At 41.7% G+C, this 23,964-nt stretch overlaps 1 protein-coding gene across 2 annotated transcripts in view; it reads right to left on the reverse strand.

Moving 5' to 3' along the window:
* Positions 1–20,132, reverse strand: part of LOC124153017 (protein HIRA-like) — a 45,661-nt gene extending 25,529 nt beyond the window's left edge. The window contains exons 1-14 of one of the 2 annotated variants that reach the window (XM_048401276.1): positions 19,972–20,132; positions 17,885–17,947; positions 15,119–15,229; positions 14,304–14,394; positions 13,535–13,623; positions 11,597–11,692; positions 10,572–10,654; positions 10,110–10,187; positions 8,377–8,544; positions 6,891–6,941; positions 5,952–6,008; positions 5,047–5,117; positions 4,130–4,235; positions 3,376–3,570 (exon numbers count right to left, since the gene is read on the reverse strand). In XM_048401276.1, coding sequence (XP_048257233.1) covers positions 3,376–3,570; positions 4,130–4,235; positions 5,047–5,117; positions 5,952–6,008; positions 6,891–6,941; positions 8,377–8,544; positions 10,110–10,187; positions 10,572–10,654; positions 11,597–11,692; positions 13,535–13,623; positions 14,304–14,394; positions 15,119–15,229; positions 17,885–17,947; positions 19,972–20,008 — 1,296 coding nt within the window. In that variant the 5' untranslated portion in view covers positions 20,009–20,132. Of the gene's footprint in view, positions 1–3,351; positions 3,571–4,129; positions 4,236–5,046; positions 5,118–5,951; positions 6,009–6,890; positions 6,942–8,376; positions 8,545–10,109; positions 10,188–10,571; positions 10,655–11,596; positions 11,693–13,534; positions 13,624–14,303; positions 14,395–15,118; positions 15,230–17,884; positions 17,948–19,971 lie in introns of both variants that reach the window. The other variant, XM_048401275.1, reaches the window with a different exon arrangement.
* Between the last annotated feature and the right edge of the window lie 3,832 nt (positions 20,133–23,964).

The following is a 23,964-nucleotide window of genomic DNA, read 5'->3' on the forward strand; positions in this document are numbered from 1 at the left end:
TCTCTTTCTGTATGACAGTGACCTGTAATAATTAAGTCATGACCTGAACAAATCGAGTTTTTGACCCGACAAACCAGTGATCGATATTGTGAGCAACATTCCATGCTGTCAGGATATGTTGACCGCTATCTGCACCAGCAGATGAGTTCCAAAGCCATTGAAGGCCTTTTTACCCACTTGCCATATGTGGTTTGGATTGGTGTCTGTAAACCGCAAATTCCTGCCAGCTTCCAACAACATTCAGGATTCAAGAGCTGAGAAAGGCTGGTCTCAAGACACTTGAGAGTGACAAATTTCTGAACATACATGAACACACTAACATATTACTTCTGGGGCCCTTTCCTCTCGCTTCTGCCACTTATTTAACCAATGTATTTACTTTTATTGTAAACCCAAAATTGTGTGTTTCCATAAAATTTATGGATTATTCATTGACCCTGTGTAGTTATTTATTGATTTCACAATTTAATTCTGTATGTACCTAATTCTAGGTCAACCTTTGTGTTTCAATTTGGAAAACACCTTGAAACACACTCTACACAATGATCAACTGTATTTTTTAGTGAATGAGTGAGTGAATGAGTGAATTTGGTTTTACGCTTTTAGCAATATTCCAGCAATATCACAGCAGGGAACACCAGAAATGGGCTTCACACATTGTACCCATGTCGGGAATCGAACCCATGTCCTCGTCATGACGAGCGAACGCCTTAACCACTAGGCTACCCGACCGTCCCCTGTATGTTTTAGAATGATCCATCCATATCACAGCAGGGGTGACCAAGAACTCATGTTAGATATTCAATGTATATTACTTAAAAGATAAACTATAGTCATATGAAAAATATTGGGTGAATGTTAACTTTTTTTGTGCAGGATATTTTTCTTCACATGCGGTACCTGTTTGGAGTTGAACCTAGATCCTCCCCCTGACAATCACATGTACATACCACTACTCCACCAACAGACATTGCAGACACAAATGACCAAGGAATCTAACGACATTGTCAGTGCTTCATTGGCTCCACATACTACGTTCCTCCATCACCTGTCTATGTTCCTCCGTCACCTGTGTAGTTGCTATTTTTAACCTATGAATCAATCCATTCAAGTATTCTAAGCTACAGTTATGACCTCTGCAGCTTATTCAGTCAAAATCATTGTCCATCTCTCACTTCAATCGGACAAATATTTGATCTGAAAGAGACTTTCCATAGCCCGTAGGTATTACTGCCATGCTATCCGGCCATCAACATTCCAGAACGTTCTTTTGTTCACTGTTTAAATTTTGTTTGTTTGTTTGTTGTTTAACGCCACACTCAGCAACATTCCAGCTATATGACGTCAGTCTGTAAATTGAGTCTGGACCAGACAATCCAGTGATTGGCATCATGAGCATCAATCCACACAATTGTGATACAATGACATGCATCAACCAAGTCAGCGAGCCGGTCCACCCAATCCCGTTAGTCGCCCCTTACGACAAGCATAGTCGCCTTTTCTAAATTTTGAATTGCGAACTTTGTCCAAACAGTCTACAAAGTGTAGTATGGAATGGAAGTCACCAATTTGAAGCTAGTGCAGTAAAGCTAAAAAAGAGCTGCTTTCTGATTGGTTAACATTGACTTCTTGTTCGTCGTTTCACTTGTCGGTCAAAGTTCGCAATGTCTTCCTGATGTGACCTGTAATGGGATTTCCTGAGAACTTTGTGAAGCGAGCACTAAGATCTGATCTAAGTGAGTGAGTAGGTGGGGTTTAATGCCCTTTTCAGTTACATCAATGTGCATTGGCTTAAAGAGTCAGGAAAATGAAGTGAGGCAGGTGTCAGACCGTTACCGTTTTGGTGAAACTCACGAGCACGGGTATGGTGCAGACAAACCCAGAAACAGAATTGGGACAAACCTGGATTCAAACTCTGATCATTATTCTGGCCTGCCAAAGGGATGCAACTTTGCAAATCTGATTGCGGCACCATAGAAGACTGGGCTACCTGTGCCCCCTTGACTAATATGACACTGCTCAGAAGCCGTGGGATACAATGACATGTTTTAACCAAGTCACTGAGCCTGACCACCCGTTCCCATTAGTCCCATCTTAAGGTGAGGTGAGGTGAAATGGGGTTTAAAGTCACGTCTAAGATTATTGCACTTATATAGTGACATGCATGTACGTGTGTGTGTTTGTGTGGCTGCTTGTACTAGTCCGGACTGATGCCGATTAATAGTGCTAGCCCAATGAGATACCATGGCGCAGTTTAACATGAATACTCCACTCAGACACAGTATACTGGCTCCGAGCCAACCAGTCCTTGTTTAAGCCTCTTAATACCGAGCGCCAGACAGGGTAACAACAAGTACCATATTTTAACGTCTTTTGGTATTGACGCGGACGGGGATCGAACCCCGGACCTTCCGCTCTCGGGCGGACACTCTACCACTAGACAAGCATGGTTTGTTGAAGACCAATTCTACCCCGGCACTTCACAGGCCTTCTGACAGGTGATGGGAGTTGTGTAGTGTATACAAGCTTGTGAAGCACTGACGATGTCTAACAATGGTAATGACTGTTGAGTAATGCACTAATAAAGCGAGAGTAGAAAGAGGGTAAAATCTAACAAATTTCTTTCCTTTTAACAATTACATACATCATAAGTCTGGCTACAAGGAAACTTGTAATTACTGACTGTACAAGAAATTCCATTACAATTATTGTCCAAAGGGTTGTACTAAGCAAATAAAAAGTCATTGTAGCAGATTTCATTATTAATAACTCTTCATAGCCAATCTTCACAACTGAAATCAGCGGTCTATCAACAGTTAAAAATAGAAGTTGAAACTATTCCTCAGGCCAAAACAAATTGATTAATAATATGTATGATTTTTGGTGACAGTGGGTATCAATATTTCTGTTGTCGAAATTGAAATGACATGAAATTATATATTTAATTCAATTTTTCTCATAGTTGCTAACTACTATTTATTGACCAAGAATTCACAAAGCATTACCCACTTAGCAACAGGACTTTTTTTCAGGGGTCATTTTCAGGACTTTGGTGGAAATATGTTCCTGCCAAAAATGCTCATAAGAGCTCATCATAAAAATCACAGTTATTCTTTAAGATCACAAAAAAAATAATTCTCATTTCAACAGGAAATAAATCAATAATAATAAAAAATATATAATGTTTCTTTTTTTTAACATGAGTATCTGTTGTAGCCTCAGAAATTTAGCTAACATTCCTCTGAATTTGGACAACTGTTGAGACAAATCTAGACAGACGCAGACTGTTAGTAAGAGTGACAGTCATGTTAGCGACAGACTTATGTAGTGTATAAGCAAGGTTCTCGTTACATCAGTGTTGGGTTTTTGTGACACCTTGAATGGCGTCTCCCCGTTGACCTTCATGGACGAGTTGCTCTTGTTCTCAAGGTCGTTGAATTTTTCCTTCTCTTTCTGTTGTAGCTGAAGATTGAAAAGTGCCGCAGACTCGATTATCTGACTCGCTGCATTGGCGGCCAGGTTGGACTGCAGAGGTAGACTCTTGCCGTAAATCTTCTCTAATAGTGTTTGCTGAAAGAAAAACGACTGTTCATAAATCCGACAACCAAACAAGTATGGACTTAATACAGAATTGTTTGTGTTTGTGTTTTTGTTTGTTGTTTAACAGACAGAGGCTGAGTGTCATCCTTTGCTTTCAGCTCCACCTCTTCCGAGATTCACGAGGAATATACACATTATCATCAATGCTCATGTTTGTTTTGTTGCTTAAGACTTCACTCAGGAATATTCCAGCTTTACGACAGCAGCCCGTAAATAATCAAATCTGGACTAGACTATGCAGTGATTGATTGTTTGTTTGTAGTTAAACACTGCACTCAGCAATATGGCGGCGATCTGTAAATAAACGAGTCTTGACCAGAAAATCCAGTGCTTGTCGTCAAAAGCATCGATCTACGCATTTGGGATACGATGACATGCATCAACGTAGTCAGCAAGCCTGCCAACCCAACCCTGTTAGTCGCCTCTTACGACAATCATGGGTTGCTGAAGACCTATTCTAACCTAGATCTTCTCGGATTCATATAATTAGCAACAATCCACATGATATTTATGAAACAAAATCACTCACCACTTCCTGTTTAGACAAAGCATGACCAATTTCCTCTTGAGTAAAGTTGACATAGGCTACGGAACCATCTATAGAGCAACACATCAGCTCCAGGCCGTTCTGACTCCTGGGAAGTGGACAGAAAGGAGAGTCAAGTCACAAGTTTGTTTGTTTGCTTATTTGTTGTTTGATGCTGCACTGACATCGTACGACACAGTCAGGGGATGTCATAAACATGTTGGTTGGCTTGTTGTTTAACGCCACACTCAGCAATATTCCAGCAATATGACGTCGGGCTGTCAATAATCGAGTCTGAACCAGACAATCCAGTGATCGATATCATGAGCATCGATCCACGCAATTGGAATACAATGACATGCACCAACCAAGTCAGCGAGCCTGACCACCCGATCCCGTTAGTCGCCTCTTTTGACAAGTACAGTCACCTTTTACGGCAAGCATGGGTTGCTGAAGATCCATTCTACCCCGGATCTTCACGGGACTCAAGACACAAGTAATGCAGCTTTGACAAGTATTTGGGATGTATTTACACCTGTCTCAGAGGCTGATATTCAGGCCAAAGTCTACACCAAATGATAGTAAAAATTCCCAAATTGGAAATAAAAATTTCCCAATTCATGTCAATATATATAAATGATAACTAATTTTATGGTATTGTAGACCGAACCTGCTTTTCACTGATAACAGGATCAGCACATTGGAAGAGGTTTTAATATTAGGTTTTATACAATCTCAAAATACTTAATTAAAATACCTCTGAATTTAAAAAACTAAGCATGTTAAGAACTTGCTAGCAGTGTAATGTGAAGATGAACTCATATGCTGAAAGCAAATCTGAAAACGGATGAAGAAGTCACAATTGTAAATAGTTTTCAGTATCACAGTATCTGCTTGATACTACTCGCTGCACTACTCACCATGATATATCCATGATTGAGCTGTTGAACAAATCATGTGTGACAACCAGGGGTCGTCGCAAGGCAGTCAACTGTAATAAAGAATATATAGGTCAGGTGAGGTTGTGTGTATGTGTGTGTATGTGTGTGGCTGTGTGTGTGACTGCTTGTACTTGTCTAGACTAATGTCAGTTTTATAGGGCTAGCCCACTGAGATACCATGCTGCAGTTTAACATGAATATCCAACTCAGACACAGTATACTGCCTCCGAGCTGACCAGTCCTTGTTTTATCCACTTAATGCTAAGCACCAGACAGAGTGGCAACAAGTACCATCTTTTAACGTCTTTTGGCATGAGTGAGTGAGTTGGTTTTAACACCAATTTTAACAGTATTCCAGTTATATCACGGTGTGTCAGCTTAATGGGTGGAAAGCCCAAATTAATACAGGTCTCAGACGTTTACCACTTTGGCAAAACTCACGAGCAGTGGTGCTGACAAACCTAGAAACAAAAGCGTGGACGAACAAGGATTCAAAACCCACAATCTAAGCCAACTGGAGCACCTTTGACGGCTCAGGACTGGGCCACCTGTGCCCCGTCTTGATACAACACAGTCAGGGAATGTCATCAACATGTTTGTTTGTTTGTTTGTTTAACACCAATATTCCAGCTATATGACAGCGGACTGTAAATAATCAAGTCCGGATGAGACAATCCAGTGATTGATATCACGAGCATCGATCCACGCAATTGGGATACGATGACATGCATCAACAAGGCAGCGAGCCTAACCACTTGATCCCGTTAGTCGCCTCTTACGACATGCATAGTCGCTTTTCACAGCAAGCATGGATTGCTGAAGACCTATCCTACCCGGATCTTCACGGGTTCAACAACATGTACAGCTATTGACAGGGTACCTACCCATATAGAAAGAGATCTGTCTTTACTTCCAATAGCACAACATGAATATTGCTGACTCTGCAAAAACAAAAAACAAAACATTTCATGATACAGGTCTTGAGTCCATTTCAAGCATCATCATTGCATGAGAAAGTGTTTTACGTAATAGCCCATTCATATATTGTGTCCAGTGAATAATCTTGTGTCATAAAGACCAGAAGTTGAAAACATGAACAACAACATCACAAAGGTACGGTGACACACACAGCCACGTCTCTCACATCACTACAGTCTTGTAGCATGGATCATCCGCAGTACATTTGATGTGGGCCATGCTGTAGTTAGTGAGTGAGTTTGGTTTGACGCCGCTTTTAGCAATGTCCACCAATATCACGGCGGGGGACACCAGAAATGGGCATCACACATTGCACCCATGTCGGGAATTGAACCCAGGTCCTCGGCGTGACGAGCGAACGCTTAACCACTAGGCTACCTGACCGCCCTGGGGGCCATGCTGTAGCCTGCTGGTTACTGTACTGGTTGGTTGTTTGTTTAACGCCGCACTCTGCAATATTCCAGCTATGTGACGGCGGTCTGTAAATAATCGAGCCTAGACCAGACAATCCAGTGATTAATATCATGAGCATCGATCCACGCGATTGGGATCGATGACATGCATCAACCAAGTCAGCGAGCCTGACCACCCGATCCCGTAAGTCGCCTTACCACAAGCATAGTTGCCCTTTACGGCAAGCATGGGTTGCTGTAGACCTATTCTAATAATTGAGTCTGGACCAGACAATCCAATTAAGATTGACATAAGCATCAATCCACACAAGTGGGATACAATGACATGAAATCAATGGACCAAGCCAGACCACCCAATCCATTTAGTCATCTTATTTGTTGCCAAGATAATGTTTCATAATTGGTAATACTAAGGCACCTAATCCAAATTACCTTCCCGGAATCTTTCTTTATCTTTTTGGTCAAAATTTGAGGGTTAAATCTCTGGAAGAAAAATATAGTGTAAATGTAAACATACAATGGTCAATGTCTGTTTGTTTGTTGTTTAACTCCGCACTCAGCAATATTCCAGCTATATGACGGCGGTCTGTAAATAATCAAGTGGGGACCAGACAATCCAGTGATTGACATCATAAGCATTGATCAATACGATGGCATGCATCAACCAAGTCAGCGAGCCTGACCCAATCCTGTAAGTTGCCTCTTACGACAAGCACAGTCACCTTTTACGGCAAGCATGGGTTGCTGAAGACCTATTCTACCCCGGATCTTCACGGGTCTACAATTGTCTAAGAAGTAATGAAAAGGAAACAAAGTAGTGTTATTATTATGTAATACTTTCATAATGAATGAATCAGAAATGAACCAGGGCTCGATTCAAGCAACTTGATTTAGCCTGCTTAGGTGCAAGTTGACATGAAAAGCTAGTTGCACCAAACTGAACCAGGTTGCACCCTGGTCTCATAATTATTTCAAAACTGAAACACAGATGCATAAACTCGTCTAAATAAGTAAAATCCTGAAACTCTGATGACTGTGTCATGTGTCATGAATTATAAACAAGAGTTTGCCACTAACGTGGCTATATTCCCCGCCCCTGTTGCAGAATTTATGACATACTTAAATCTAAACAAACCCTAACCTTTTTTAACTGAGGTGGAACTTGTCATGGAAATTGTAAAAAAAAGAAAAGTTTGGAACCTAAGTCCATCTTGATGCCATGGAAACGTATAAAAATAAAAATTTCTAAATAGCAAAAGGCACCAGTTCATGTACCTGACAAACCTGCACAGTTTGATGAAAGATATTGAACGGTTTATGAGTTATGCTCTGGAAACGAACCCTACCCTCACAGCACCTAAGTCAATCTTGTTGCCATGGAAATGTAAAAAATAAAAATTTCCAAAATTTCTAAATACATAAGGCACCAGTTCAGCATGTGCCTGACAGACCTGCAAAGATTGATGAAAAAATATTAAACGGTTTATGAGTTATGCTCCAGAAACGAAACATGACGCCAACTTTGTTGGACGGGGGATAATTACATTGTGATTAGTGATATAGTGTGGTAAATAAAGTTTAGAGACTTGAGTGTGTTCAAAGACAGATGTTGTTTGGACAATAAGGGTAAGTCATATACAACTTCAATTTTTTTTAGACATGCACTTGGTGCACGTAGACATAAATATAAGTTGCAGTTTTCAATAACAGGGCGGACTGGTACATGTTTAATAGAGCAAAATCAAGCCCTGTTGATCATTGTCATTCTTGAAACACATTTCTTTGAAGGACCAAGCTGTAATTATTGCATAAACAAATCTCAAAATACCAGACTGCTCAACTATAAGCATAGCTAAATCGCAAGCTGAAGATTCATGTTTGAGTTTACAAATGAGTACATGAGGCAGTGTTGACTCACAACAACAGTAATAGCTTTCCGATGTCCAACAAAGTCGAGCGTTGCCTTCCACCCATCCCGCTCGATGATCTGCGCCGTGGGGCCCGAGTTGTTCATGGCATGTGCTGAGACGATGTAGTGGCCATCTGGCGACCAGTTGAGACGAAGTACATGGGTCGTACCGCCACACTGAATAGTCAGACAATCGTGTCACAACAAGCAACAATTGGCAAAGTAGAGCAACAGCATCTTGTTTCTTATTTGTTGTGTAACCTAACAGTCAGCAAGATTCTGTAAATAATCAAATTTGGACCAGTTGAACAAGTGATTGATATTATGAGCAACTCCTGAGCCGGCAGTGTACGATGTCACAGCATTCATATAATCATCCTTTATTTCCAACCTGTTGACGTTCGGACCCAACTTATGTCAGCTACATTGTACACCTGTGTTGTGCAGCCTTTTGTGTGCCCTTATTGTGCACCTGTATTGTGCAGCCTATTGTGTGCCCTTATTGTGCACCTGTATTGTGCAGCCTATTGTGTGCTCTTATTGGGCAGCCTATTGTGTGCCCTTATTGTGCACGTGAATTGTTGCATTGTGTATTTGTTGTTCGAATTGTACAGCGGTATTGTGCAGCTACAATGTGCATATTGTGTTGACTGTAATGCACAGCAGTGTTGTGTGGCTGTATTGCACAGCTGCATTGTGTGGCTGTATTGCACAGCTGTATTGTGTGGCTGTATTGCACAGCTGCATTGTGTGGCTGTATTGCACAGCTGCATTGTGTGGCTGTATTGCACAGTGGGGTTGTGTGTCTGTATTGCACAGCTGCATTTTGTGGCTGTATTGCATAGCTGCAGTGTTGCTGTATTGCACAGCGGGGTTGTGTGGCTGTATTGCACAGTTGTATTGCACAGAGGGGTTGTGTGTCTGTATTGCACAGCTGCATTGTGTGGCTGTATTGCACAGCTGTATTGTGTGGCTGTATTGCACAGCTGCATTGTGTGGCTGTATTGTACAGTTGTATTGTGTGGCTGTATTGCATAGCAGCATTGTGTGGCTGTATTGCACAGTTGTATTGCACAGCTGAGTTGTGTGTCTGTATTTCACAGCTGTATTGTGTGGCTGTATTGCACAGCTGCATTGTGTGGCTGTATTGCACAGCTGCATTGTGTGGCTGTATTGCATAGCAGCATTGTGTTGCTGTATTGCACAGCTGCATTGTGTGGCTGTATTGCATAGCAGCATTGTGTGGCTGTATTGCACAGTTGTATTGCACAGCTGAGTTGTGTGTCTGTATTGCACAGCTGCATTGTGTGGCTGTATTGCACAGCTGCATTGTGTGGCTGTATTGCACAGTTGTATTGTGTGTCTGTATTGCACAGCTGCATTGTGTGGCTGTATTGCATAGCAGCATTGTGTTGCTGTATTGCACAGTTGTATTGCACAGCTGAGTTGTGTGTCTGTATTGCACAGCTGCATTGTGTGGCTGTATTGCATAGCAGCATTGTGTTGCTGTATTGCACAGCTGCATTGTGTGGCTGTATTGCATAGCAGCATTGTGTGGCTGTATTGCACAGTTGTATTGCACAGCTGAGTTGTGTGTCTGTATTGCACAGCTGCATTGTGTGGCTGTATTGCACAGCTGCATTGTGTGGCTGTATTGCACAGTTGTATTGCACAGCTGAGTTGTGTGTCTGTATTGCACAGCTGTATTGTGCAGCTGTCACAAGCTGTGACTGACAACTCACCTCTTTAAAAGGCTCTGCCACACAAGTCTCCTGCTGCCAGTCTAACGTCCTCCACACCTTCAGTGTCTTGTCATCTGACTGTAACACGTGGAATATTGCCGTACAGTCACAACGCCCCAGTACTCCTCTAATACTTCCCCCTTGCCTTAATACCAGAACAAAATGCTTCAAAAGGCTTTTGCTGAAGCATCAGAACCAAGACGTTTCAAGCATTGGTGTATTATTGCAATACACTAGTTCTAGGACACTGATTGACATCCATTTTGTCCAATAGATTTTAAAAAATTTGGTAATGACATAGAAGAATATTCTATCAAAAGGAAATATAACAATGAGAATATTCCGAAGCCATCTCTAGCGATATCACTGAATACATCGCAAACAGTCGTTCACATATTTAATCTTGATAATCTCATCAGTAATTCACTGTCATCAAATGAGTGTCCGGGAAAGCAGCATTACCTGTGAGGCTAAGTACTTTCCCACTGGATCCCACGTAACCCCTTTCACAAGGCCTGAGTGACCCTTCAACGTTGCAACTTGCTCTGAAATAGAACCAGTATCCCAGTCATATCATGGCGTGTCAGTTTAATGTGGGAGGAAAGCCCGAAGTGATGCAGGTAGAGGAGACTTGCATTTCACTAGTAACTGCACCAATAGGTGAGGTGAAATAGGGTTTAACGTCGCATCCAAGATTATTGCACTATTGCTGCCAGTTGGTTCTTTTAAGGCATAGATAATGAATGGAATGGATGGCAGTCGTGTACTTGGACCACAGTGATGTCAGTAAATTATTGAAAATGCTACATGGAAAAAGAAATGCATGGTTAGGTCATCGATGACATGTGAGGTGAAATGGGGTTTAACATCGTGTCCAAGATTATTGCACTTATATAGCGACGTGCATTTACGTGTGTGTGTTTGTGTTGCTGCTTGTACTAGTCCGGACTGATGCCGATTTATAGTGGTAGCTCACTGAGATACCATGCCGCAGTTTAACATGAATACCCCACTCAGACACAGTATACTGACCCTGAGCCAACCAGTCCTTGTTTTAGCCCCTTAATGCCGAGCGCCAGACAAGGTAACAACAAGTACCATCTTTTAACGTCTTTTGGTATGACGCAGCCAGGGATCGAACCCCGGACCTTCCGCTCTCCGGGCGGACGCTCCACCACTAGACCACGGAGGCAGTCTAACTGCACCAATAAAGAGGAAGAGGCTCAAGGCGGATTTGAAATTATCATGCACATTGCAATGATAAAAAAAATATATTGAACAAAATATTTCTTTTTCCCCCTATTTTCCTGCTAAGCCACGTAGTTTGTAATCCTACATGAATCCTTGTAAAATGGCAGGCAATTTTTGAAAAAAACTTGGTTTTTTTTGCTTGAAATTGAGATTTTGGCAAAGTTCTTATTTAAATTAATGTGAGCATGTCAAGACAAATCCCTGCATAATGACTACCTCAGAACATGTTAACTCACCAGGGAACTTGTGCACGTTCCACACGATGATGGTATTGTCCACACTGCAGGAAGCCAGCCAGATGTCCTGGGGGGACCACGCCAAGTCTAGCACATCTGAAACAGAGCATCACTTGTACAGCTCATTGTCTCAGGGACTATCTATTTATGAGTGCTTGGGAAGCCCCGACAAGTCTACGATATCTGTTTGTTTGTTGATTAATGTCACACTCGAGCAAAATGATGGCGGTCTGTAAATGATCAAGTCTGGACCAGACCATCCAGGGATTGACATCTTGAGTATCGATCTACCATCCATTCCCATGGGTCGCCTCTTATGACAAGCATAGTCGCCTCTAACGGCAAGTATGGATACTAAAGATTTATTCTCCACCCAGATCTTCGTGCATGAGTGCGTGCTTGCGTCTTCTTGTACTTGTCCAGACTGATGCCGATTTAAAGTGCTAGCTCACTGAGATACCGGGGGCATGGGTGGCCCAGTCGTCTAAGGCGCCGCGATTCGCTGTGCAGAGTTGCGTCCCTTGGGCACCCCAGAAACCTATGATTGTGGGTTCGAATCCTGGTTCGCCCCGATCATGTTTCTAGGTTTGACAGCACCATACCCGTGCTCATGGGTTTCACTGAAGTGGTAAAAGTCTGAGACCTGTATCACTTGGGGCTTTCCTCCCACTTTAAGCTGACACGCCGTGATATAACTGGAATACTGTTAAAAGCGGCGTTAAACCAAACTCACTCACTCACTGAGATACCAAGCTGCAGTCTAACATGAATACCCCACTCAGACACAGTATACTGACTCCGAGCCGACCAGTCCTTTTAGCCCCTTAATGCCGAGTGCCAGACAGGGTAGCAACAAGAACCATCTTTTAACATCTTTTGGTATGACCACTAGACCACGGAGGCGGTCTACATGAATATCAACAGAACAGGACAGGGTCAGACTTAACTTTCATTGAGCGTCTTATCAATAGCAATATCAGTTAAATCTAATGCACACTTCAAAAGAATAACTTTAAATGATTAAAAAAGCCTAACCAAGATCCTTTTGGATAGCAGCATTTCTTGCAAAATGCAAAGGAGTATTCCAGGTGCACAACCTGCAGGTATGTTTACATGAGAAGTGAACAGTGCGCTAATATGACATTAGGGATAGACACGGTCTTGAATCTGTTAGTAAGAGACAAGCAAAAATTCAGAGAGACTAGTAAATATTCAGAGAGACTAGTAGTGAGTGAGTGAGTATGGTTTTACGCCGCTTTTAGCAATATTCAAGCAATATCACGGCGGGGGACACCAGAAATGGGCTTCACACATTGTACCCATGTCAGGAATCGAACCCAGGTCTTCGGCGTGACGAGCGAACGCTTGAACCACTAGGCTACCCGACCGCCCCTGAGAGACTAGTAAATAATTAGAGAGACTAGTAAAAATTCAGAGACCAAGAGAAATTCAGAGAGACTAGTAAATATTCAGAGAGACTAGTAAATAATTAGAGACTAGTAAAAATTCAGAGACCAAGAAAAATTCAGAGAGACTATTAAATATTCAGAGAGATTAGTAAATATTCAGAGAGACTAGTAAAAATTCAGAGAGACTAGTAAATATTCAGAGAGACTAGTAAATATTCAGAGACACAAGTAAATATTCAGAGATACAAGTAAAGATTCACAGACACCATTAAATATACATTATGATACATAGAGACTACAAACATCTCGTCATTTTAAATGAGCATTTATTAGAATCACATCCTGAGATATCCCTGTCAGGAGCTTAAGCATGTTAGTACTTATGAATACAATACTTGACATGTGAAACGTGCTGTTGGATAAACTTTGTTACGACTGGTTTATGCAATTATGGATAAATTTCCTTCCAATAACAGGGATAGCAAGGGTTGTAAAGACACACAATACATGAGGAAGAAGAACGCCATACCTCCGAGATGCCCCCGTAGTGTAGATGCAGGCCTCCATGATTCGACATTCACGACGTTTGACCCGAACACTGATGACGGCCGGGCAAACCTACAAGCAGTGGAACAGAATAATACACTCTTACCATGCTTACAGTCCGATTAAACATCCGTAATGCAGTCACTGTTTCTATTTTATTTGTTGCTAACGTCGCACAATATTTCAGCCACAGGACGGTGGTTTGTAAATAATGGAGTCTGGTGCAGACAATCCAGTGATTGACATCATGAGCTTTGATCTACACATGGCTTGAATACGTGTCCCTATGTGTGTTTTCTAAGCTGCCAGGGTGAATATGGTAAGTCATCTTTTACTAGGTTGGTTGGTTTGTTGTTTAACGCCGCACCAATATTTCAGCTATATGACGGCGGTCTGTAAATATTCAAGTTTGAACCAAACAATCCAGTGATTAATATCATGAGCATTGATCCACGGAATTTGGATCGATGACATGCATCAACAAAGTCAGCGAGCCTGACCACCCGACCCCTTTAGTCGCCTCTTACGACAAGCATAATCATCTTTTATGGAAAGCATGGGTTGCTGAAGACCGATTCTACCCCGGATCTTCACGGGTCTCTTTTTCACTAGGAGTACTTGGGACCTATTCCATGTAACCTGTGCCTGAAACACTATGGCAGGAACAATCACAATGAGAAAGTGGAATAGTTCACTGGTGACCCCCTTTCTTCGTTAAGAAGGGATAAGACGGGCTTTAAGCTGTCTCTTACTTGCTGTGCTGCCAGATCATGATAAGCTTGTCATCACCTCCCGAAGCAAGGAATTTGCCACTGTGAGACCAGCGAACACAGTTCACGCAAGCTGGAACCACCAAACAACGTCACGTTACTTCCAAGACAATATGTGGACAACATCATAGGTATGAGCACTGTAACCTGTATCATAAGGCCTTTCTATTCTTAAATACTTGAAACATGCATTAAAAGACCTTTCTGTCCTTGAATACTTGATAAACTGCATTAAAAGGCCTTTCTATTCTTAAATAGTTTGTAACCTGTGACATAAGGCCTTTCTATTCTTAAATACTCCATAACCTGTATCATAAGGCCTTTCTATTCTTAAATACTTGATAACCTGTCATAAGGCCTTTTGTTCTTAAATACTTAACCTGCATTATAAGGCCTTTCTATCCTTAAATACTTGATAACCTGCATTAAAAGGCCTTTCTATTCTTAAATGCTTCATAACCTGCTTCATAAGGCCTTTTTGTTCTTAAATACTTCATAACCTGCGTCATAAGGCCTTTCTATTCTTAAATACTTCATAACCCGCATTATCATAATTATAAGGCCTATTATAATTTTATAAGTACTTGATAATGGGCATAATAAGGCTTTATAACTATGTTCTACTGTAGGGAAAACACAAAGTAAATGTTCTCACTATTCTTTTTGTACAATTTCAGATAAACACTCATGAACCCAAAAATCCGTTCTAAAGATGACAATTTTCACTTTACTTTCAGAGCTACATTGAGAGGAAATGTTACATTGATTGAACTAATGGAAACATTCAAGAACCCTACCTAAATGGTCGTCCATCTGACACAGTACTTTTGGGACATTCTCATCCTTCTCCACCTCTTCGTCCTGGACCGGGCCCATGTTCCAGATGACCACATTGCCTGCATCATCACCTGTAATATCACACACCACATTGCCTGCATCATCACCTGTAATATCACACACCACATTGCCTGCATCATCACCTGTAATATCACACACCACATTGCCTACATCATCACCTGTAATATCACACACCACATTGCCTGCATCATCACCTGTAATATCACACACCACATTGCCTACATCATCACCTGTAATATCACACACCACATTGCCTGCATCATCACCTGTAATATCACACACCACATTGCCTACATCATCACCTGTAATATCACACACCACATTGCCTGCATCATCACCTGTAATATCACACACCACATTGCCTACATCATCACCTGTAATATCACACACCACATTGTCTGCATCATCACCTGTAATATCACACACCACATTGCCTGCATCATCACCTGTAATATCACACACCACATTGTCTACATCACCTGTAATATCACACACCACATTGTCTACATCATCACCTGTAATATCACACACCACATTGCCTGCATCACATGTAATATCACACACCACATTGTCTACATCATCACCTGTAATATCACACACCACATTGCCTGCATCACATGTAATATCACACACCACATTGTCTACATCATCACCTGTAATATCACACACCACATTGCCTGCATCATCACCTGTAATATCACACACCACATTACCAGCATCATCACCTGTAATTTCACACACCACATTGTCTACATCACCTGTAATATCACACACCACATTGCCTGCATCATCACCTGTAATATCACACACCACATTGCCTGCATCATCACCTGTAATATCACACACCACATTGCCTGCATCATCACCTGTAATATCACACACATTACCAGCATCATCACCTGTAATATCACACACCACATTGCCTACATCATCACCTGTAATATCACACACCACATTGCCTGCATCATCACCTGTAATATCACACACCACATTGCCTGCATCATCACCTGTAATATCACACACATTACCAGCATCATCACCTGTAATATCACACACCACATTGTCTACATCACCTGTAATATCACACACCACATTGTCTACATCATCACCTGTAATATCACACACCACATTGCCTGCATCACATGTAATATCACACACCACATTGTCTACATCATCACCTGTAATATCACACACCACATTGCCTGCATCATCACCTGTAATATCACACACATTACCTGCATCATCCCCTTTAATATCACACACCACTTTACCAGCATTATCACCTGTAATATCACACACCACATTGTCTACATCACCTGTAATTTCACACACCACATTGCTTACATCATCACCTGTAATATCACACACCACATTGCCTACATCATCACCTGTAATATCACACACCACATTGCCTACATCATCACCTGTAATATCACACACCACATTGCCTACATCATCACCTGTAATATCACACACCACATTGCCTGCATCATCACCTGTAATATCACACACCACATTGCCTACATCATCACCTGTAATATCACACACCACGTTGTCTACATCATCACCTGTAATATCACACACCACATTGCCTGCATCATCACCTGTAATATCACACACATTACCAGCATCATCACCTGTAATATCACACACCACATTGTCTACATCACCTGTAATATCACACACCACATTGCCTGCATCATCACCTGTAATATCACACACCACATTGCCTGCATCATCACCTGTAATATCACACACCACATTGCCTACATCATCACCTGTAATATCGCACACCACATTGCCTGCATCATCACCTGTAATATCACACACCACATTGTCTACATCATCACCTGTAATATCACACACCACATTGTCTACATCATCACCTGTAATATCACACACCACATTGCCTGCATCATCACCTGTAATATCACACACATTACTAGCATCATCACCTGTAATATCACACACCACATTGTCTGCATCATCACCTGTAATATCACACACCACATTGCCTGCATCATCACCTGTAATATCACACACCACATTGCCTACATCATCACCTGTAATATCGCACACCACATTGCCTGCATCATCACCTGTAATATCACACACCACATTGCCTACATCATCACCTGTAATATCACACACCACATTGTCTACATCATCACCTGTGATATCACACACCACATTGCCTGCATCATCACCTGTAATATCACACACATTACCAGCATCATCACCTGTAATATCACACACCACATTGTCTACATCACCTGTAAAATCACACACCACACTGTCTACATCATCACCTGTAATATCACACACCACACTGCCTGCATCCTCACCTGTAATATCACACATTACCTGCATCATAATTGTATTTATGCACCTGTTAATAACAGGTTATATAACAGTTATAACCACATCCTTTTGGTTTTGCAGAAAAATATCTATATTTGTAAACAAAAAATAATTTTGAAAAAGAGGAATTAATATGACTGAACAAGAGTGAGTTGGATCTTATGTGGCTTTTAGCAATATTCCAGCTGCATAGCAGCGGTGGAAACTAGAAATTGGTTTCAGGAATGTGGGGAATCAACCTCGGACCTTCGGCGTGACGAGCAAACATTTCAACCACTAAGCCACCCAACAACCCCAACTAAACAAGAGAAATATTTGGCAAACATATTTAAGATTCCACTTACTCTGACCTCCCGTTGCAAATCTTGAGCCATCTGGGTGAATGTCAATTGAGAAAATTGGTTTGCCTGGAATGAAAAAAACATGTCATGTTATACAGGACCAGGGACTTGTCTAAGTATTGTCAAAGTTCAATAATGTAACCATTCCCCAATTGGTATTACAACTTCTGATTTCAGGTTATTACCATGAGGACCTATGTTTAGCAATGTAAATTTGACTTTTTTATATCACTGATAACAGGACCAAGAAAGAGAAAACAGCATTGATACTTTGTTTTACATGACTGCATTGTAAGCAGTGTTAAGATGACAGTATTGGCACGATTATGACATGTTGTGAGGTGAGGTGAAATGGGGTTTAACGTCGCGTCCAAGATTATTGCACTTATATAGCGACGTGCATGCACGTGTGTGTGTGGCTGCTTGTACTAGTCCGGACTGATGCCGATTTATAGTGCTAGCTCACTGAGATACCATGCCGCAGTTTAACATGAATACCCCACTCAGACACAGTATACTGACTCCGAGCCGACCAGTCCTTGTTTTAGACCCTTAATGCCAAGCGCCAGACAGGGTAACAACAAGTACCATCTTTTAACGTCTTTTGGTATGACGTGGTCAGGGATCTAACCCCGGACCTTCCGCTCTCCGGGCGGACGCTCTACCACTAGACCACGGACGCGGTCGACATGTTGTGAGAACATTTATCAAAATGTTTTGAATGAGATTACAACATGAGATGTTTTCAAGCACCATTTGTTAGATACTTTGTGAAACGGGTTGTTTAATAAATGTTATCTGACATACTTTTCCAACCAAAATTAAAATTAGAATTTTGGCATCAATCAAAACATAATATTTTTTTTAACACGGTAAAACATTAACTTACGATTTTTTGGTGTGTGCCATAAATATATAAGAAGATAGTTTACATCATTACATGATATGAAGATTTCATCTGTTGGTGTTGGCTTAAAACAATTGAATCCTGTATACATACTTACACTGTTTCTATCATAAACTTTCAATATTATGTGAGTGAGTAAGGGAGTGGGTATGGTTTTACGCTGCTCTCAGCAATATTCCAGCAATATCAAGGAAGGGGACACCAGAAATGAGCTTCACACGTTGTACCATGTGGGTAATCAGACCCGGGTCTTGGGCATGACGAACAAACACTTCAACCACAAAGCTACCCCACCTCCCCTTCAATACAAATACTGTGTCTGATCATGTGCCGATTCTCATTACAACTTTCCCAGAAAACTTAACATGAACAGGAATAATACAACGATCCCAAATTTCAAATGAGCAGTTTTACAAAAGATGTAAAATAATGGCATCGTTCCTTCTAAAGCTGGACTTGTATAATGCGGTTATATAGGTCCCTGTTCTAAAACCAACAGCAACGTTGCCATAAACCCATGCAGTTTCAGCTGGAATACATTCAGAATCAACAAAAACAACTTCTACAGCAGGGCTGAAAAAGAGGCGCGACTCGAAAATAGGATGCTTTGAGACAAATAACATGTATGGGTTCTGGACACAAATTACTTGTATAATGCAAAGGTTTGCAATACAGATCAGCAGGTCTTTTCTGACATAAATAATTAACCTGAATAGCAGAATACTAACCATCAAATGCGATGTTGATCACTAATGTGACCATGGATCATTTCTGGGCTATGTATAGGTACAAAACGATTGAGGAACAAATCGATCTGTGATAAGGTTAATCTTGGGATATAAGGTTTAATGTTTGGGTGTCTAAATCTATTATTACTAATGTCATCTCCTAAACAACATATTTGTGATTTTAGAAAATCTTATTCAAAACATAATATTTCAATGTCAACACAACATTTCTACATAGTCAACAATAAAAATAATAATGTAACATTTGTTCCATGCGTAATCTGTTGTGGCCAGGTTTATTTGGTCTGGTAACAATGTTGTCATAACCATCTGCGTTTCTTTGTCAGTGTTACGCATTGTGCAATTACGCTCAATTTGCATAAATTTGACAATTTCGAAATTCCTCAAAAAAGACATTTCATTGAACTATAGATAATACATATATGCATATTTACCCTCGTGGGATACCCAGTTTGGCTTCAGCAAACGCATTCTTGCACATGAAACTTTCCGAAAATATTTTCGGTTTGTGTATTTTCTACAAAATCATTTGTCACGCTCTGCAATGGGTCCCGCCATGTTTGAAGTTTACACTGAAATCTCGGGCCGCGCGAGGTTCAGCTGTCAAAGGTGAAGGTCATTATCAAGGGACAGGTGCCCGTCTTGACATCGAGTTACTTCCCCTGGACTACTACGACAACGTTTGCATACGTTGTTGGGTTTTTTCATCATAATCGCCAGATTCGCCATCCGTTGTAAGGAAGAAAATACAAATTCAAAGAAGGGCAATAGGAAAATAACAAGTTCTCAATTATTCGTCTATAATTTCCGTTCCATTGCATTTTTCAAAACCTCTTCTCCCAAACATCTGCGCATATATATAATAACATGCTTTTTAAAACACAAAGCATTCAAAAATGGAAATCGCAACAGAAAATAATGTCAAACTCATAATTATAAAGCCTTCACACCAAATATTTTCCCCAGAAACCTTCAGGCATCGTTTTTCTTTGCCCTACAACGATTTGTTAAATATTAAAAGCTCACATTTAGCTACTGCTTCCGTGCAGTAGATCACGGGACCATGTAACTAATAATAATAACAAACAAACCATCAGACTACGCCTCGTCTACGAGTTCTTTTGCGAATTTGCTTATTATTATCATTATTATTATCATCATCATAATCATCATCATCATCATTATCATTATTGTTGTTGTTGTTGTTATTATTATTATTATTATTATTATTTATTTTTATTATTATTATTATTTGTATGGTCCTGTGAGTAGATAGAGCGTCTGCCCAGTAAGGGAAAGGTCAGGGGGTTCGATCCATGACCGCTTCATACCAAAAGACGTTCAATCAAAGATGGTACTTCTTGTTACTCTGTCTGGAGTGCGACAGGGATACAAATCGATTGCAGTATGCTATCTCAGTGGGCTAGCACTAAAATACCAGAAATAGTCTGGACTAACACACAGGCACACACACACACACACACACACACACACACACACACACACACACACACACACACACACACACACACACACACACACACACACACAGAGGCACACACACACAGGCACACACACACACACCAAAAACACACACACCAAAAACACACATACACACACCCTCAAAAAACAAAAAAAACAAAAAACCCGCCGTCATTTCGTGTAAGTTAGTTAGTTTCGTGAAAAAGGCAAGAAATGTTTCCAAATTACATCTCTAAAGATCCAAGTAGACACATACGAGGGTTTACTGATACGCTTTGAGCCCCACACAGAAGTAATTGCGTAAAAGTTAATGTTTTGTTGTGGTTTTGGTCTGGTTTGTTGTTTAACACCGCACTCAGCAATATCCCAGCTATATGACGGCGGTCTGTAAATAATCGAGTCTGGACCAGACAATCCAGTGATTGACATTATGAGCATCGATCGATGACATGCTTCAACCAAGTCAGCGAGCCTGACCACCCGATCCCGTTAGTCGCCTCTTACGACAAGCATGGTTTGATTTGTCGTGGACGTTACATGGTGTGGTAGGGGTTTTGGACGTTACATGGTGTGGTAGGGGTTGTGGACGTTACATGGTGTGGTAGGGGCTGTGGACGTTACATGATGTGGTCGGGGTTGTGGACGTTACAGGGTGTGGTAGGGGTTGTGGACGTTACATGGTGTGGTAGGGGTTGTGGACGTTACATGGTGTGGTAGGGGTTGTGGACGTTACAGGGTGGGGTAGGGTTTGTGGACGTTTCATGGTGTGGTCGGGGTTGTGGACGTTACAGGGTGTGGAAGGGGTTGTTGACGCTACATGGTGTGGTAGGGGTTGTGGACGTTACAGGGTGTGGTAGGGGTTGTTGACGCTACATGGTGTGGTAGGGGTTGTTGACGCTACATGGTGTGGTCGGGGCTGTGGACGTTACATGGTGTGGTAGGGGGTTGTGGACGTTACATGGTGTGGTAGGGGTTGTGGACGTTACATGGTGTGGTAGGGGTTGTGGACGTTCCATGGTGTGGTAGGGGTTGTGGACGTTCCATGGTGTGGTAGGGGTTGTGGACGTTACAGGGTGTGGTGGGGGTTGTGGGCGTTACATGGTGTGGTAGGGGTTGTGGACGTTACAGGGTGTGGTCGGATTGTTGACGTTACATGGTGTGGTAGGGGTTGTGGACGTTCCATGGGGTGGTAGGGGTTGTGGACGTTACATGGTGTGGTAGGGGTTGTGGACGTTACAGGATGTGGTAGGGGCTGTGGACGTTACATGATGTGGTCGGGGTTGTGGACGTTACATGGTGTGGTAGGGGTTGTGGACGTTACAGGGTGTGGTGGGGTGTGTGGACGTTACAGGGTGTGATATGGGTATATCCAAACAAAAAACTTAAGTCAATTGAACAGATTGTTTCGCTGTAAAATTAGCAGGGATCTGTGACCTTTGGAAAATGAACAAACTTAAGTAACGTGCAGTAATAAAGTACTTGCAAAAAAAGGCCTTAACACCAAAAGCCATCCATGAAGATATGAATAGATGCCCCTTCCTATGCCACCGTGAAGAGGAGGACAGAAGAGTTTTAGCATGGCAAGGGGATTATTGAAGACGATTACCGTCCTGTACATCCTGTCAACACCACCAGACATGATCCAGAAAATCCATTTAATACTGATGAACGACCGACGAATGACTGAGATTTATATTGCTTGTTCAGAAGGTATATTTCACAGGAGAGGGTACATTGCATGGTCACAGACATTTTAACAGTGAAGAAAGTATCAGCTCGTTTGATGACAAAGTTTCTTACGTCTGATAAAAAAAAACGAACCAGGCACAACATGTCTCGTGATAATCTAACTCTGTTTGCAGCTAATCCAGAAGGGTTCTTGCAATAAATTTGTGATTCTAGACGAGGGTGTCATCGTCGGGGCTATCTTCGGAAATGCCAGACAATAAACGGAGCATATTATGCTGCACTGTTGAGGCAATTTCAGGATGGAATTACGACGATGAGACGTGGAAGATGTGAAAATGTGTGCTCTCACGACAATACTCCAGTGCACAAATCCGTAACTGACATGTTTACGAGTGTGGCTTTCTCCTGATCAGGCTCCGCCACACTTCCATCTGTTCCCAAACATCAAGAAAGATCATCCGGAACCGATTTCGACTCGATGATGACGTCATAGCAACTGCATAGAACTTTGTGGAGAGCCGAGAGAAGGACTTCTCTAACACTGGGATAAACTCCTTCCAACGTTGTTGTCAAAGGTGTATCAATGTGGAAGGGGATAATGTTGAAAAATAATCATTTCAATGTCATTAGGTCTAGTCTTCTGTGAGGCTCACAACTTATCGTTTGTTTCTTTGTTTAACGCCGCACTCAGCAATATTCCAGCTATATGACGGCGGTCTGTTAATATTCGAGTTTGGACCAGACAACCCAGTGACTGATATCACGACCATCGATCTACGCAATTGGGATCGATGACATGCATCAACCAAGTCAGCGAGCCTGACCACCCGATCCCGTTAGACGCCTCTTACAACTAGCATAGTCGCCTTTTACGGCAAGCATGGGTTGCTGAAGACCTATTCTACCCCGGATCTTCACGGGTCATCGAACATTTAAAGCGCAAGAGGGGGCACGCCAAGCCGCAATTCGCTCTGCAGGGCTGCGTCCCTTGGGTTAGGCCGTGTTTTAATCTGTCGATCAAGGTGTTCCCAGATGTGTTCAATTGATGACATGTCAATCAATCTTTATTCATGATACTGATGAGGCCATGTCTGGGGTGTGAAGAATGGGAAAACAAATATATATAACTACCGTCGTTAGAGTGAGTGAGTTGGGTTTAACGCCGCTTTTAACATTATTCCAGTTATATCACGGCGTGTCAGCTTAATGTGGGAGGAAAGCCCGGAGTGATGCAGGTCTCAGACGTTTACCACTTC

Source organism: Haliotis rufescens, unplaced genomic scaffold (assembly GCF_023055435.1).
Source record: "Haliotis rufescens isolate VD_foot unplaced genomic scaffold, xgHalRufe1.0.p SCAF_21, whole genome shotgun sequence".
NCBI lineage: Eukaryota > Metazoa > Mollusca > Gastropoda > Lepetellida > Haliotidae > Haliotis > Haliotis rufescens.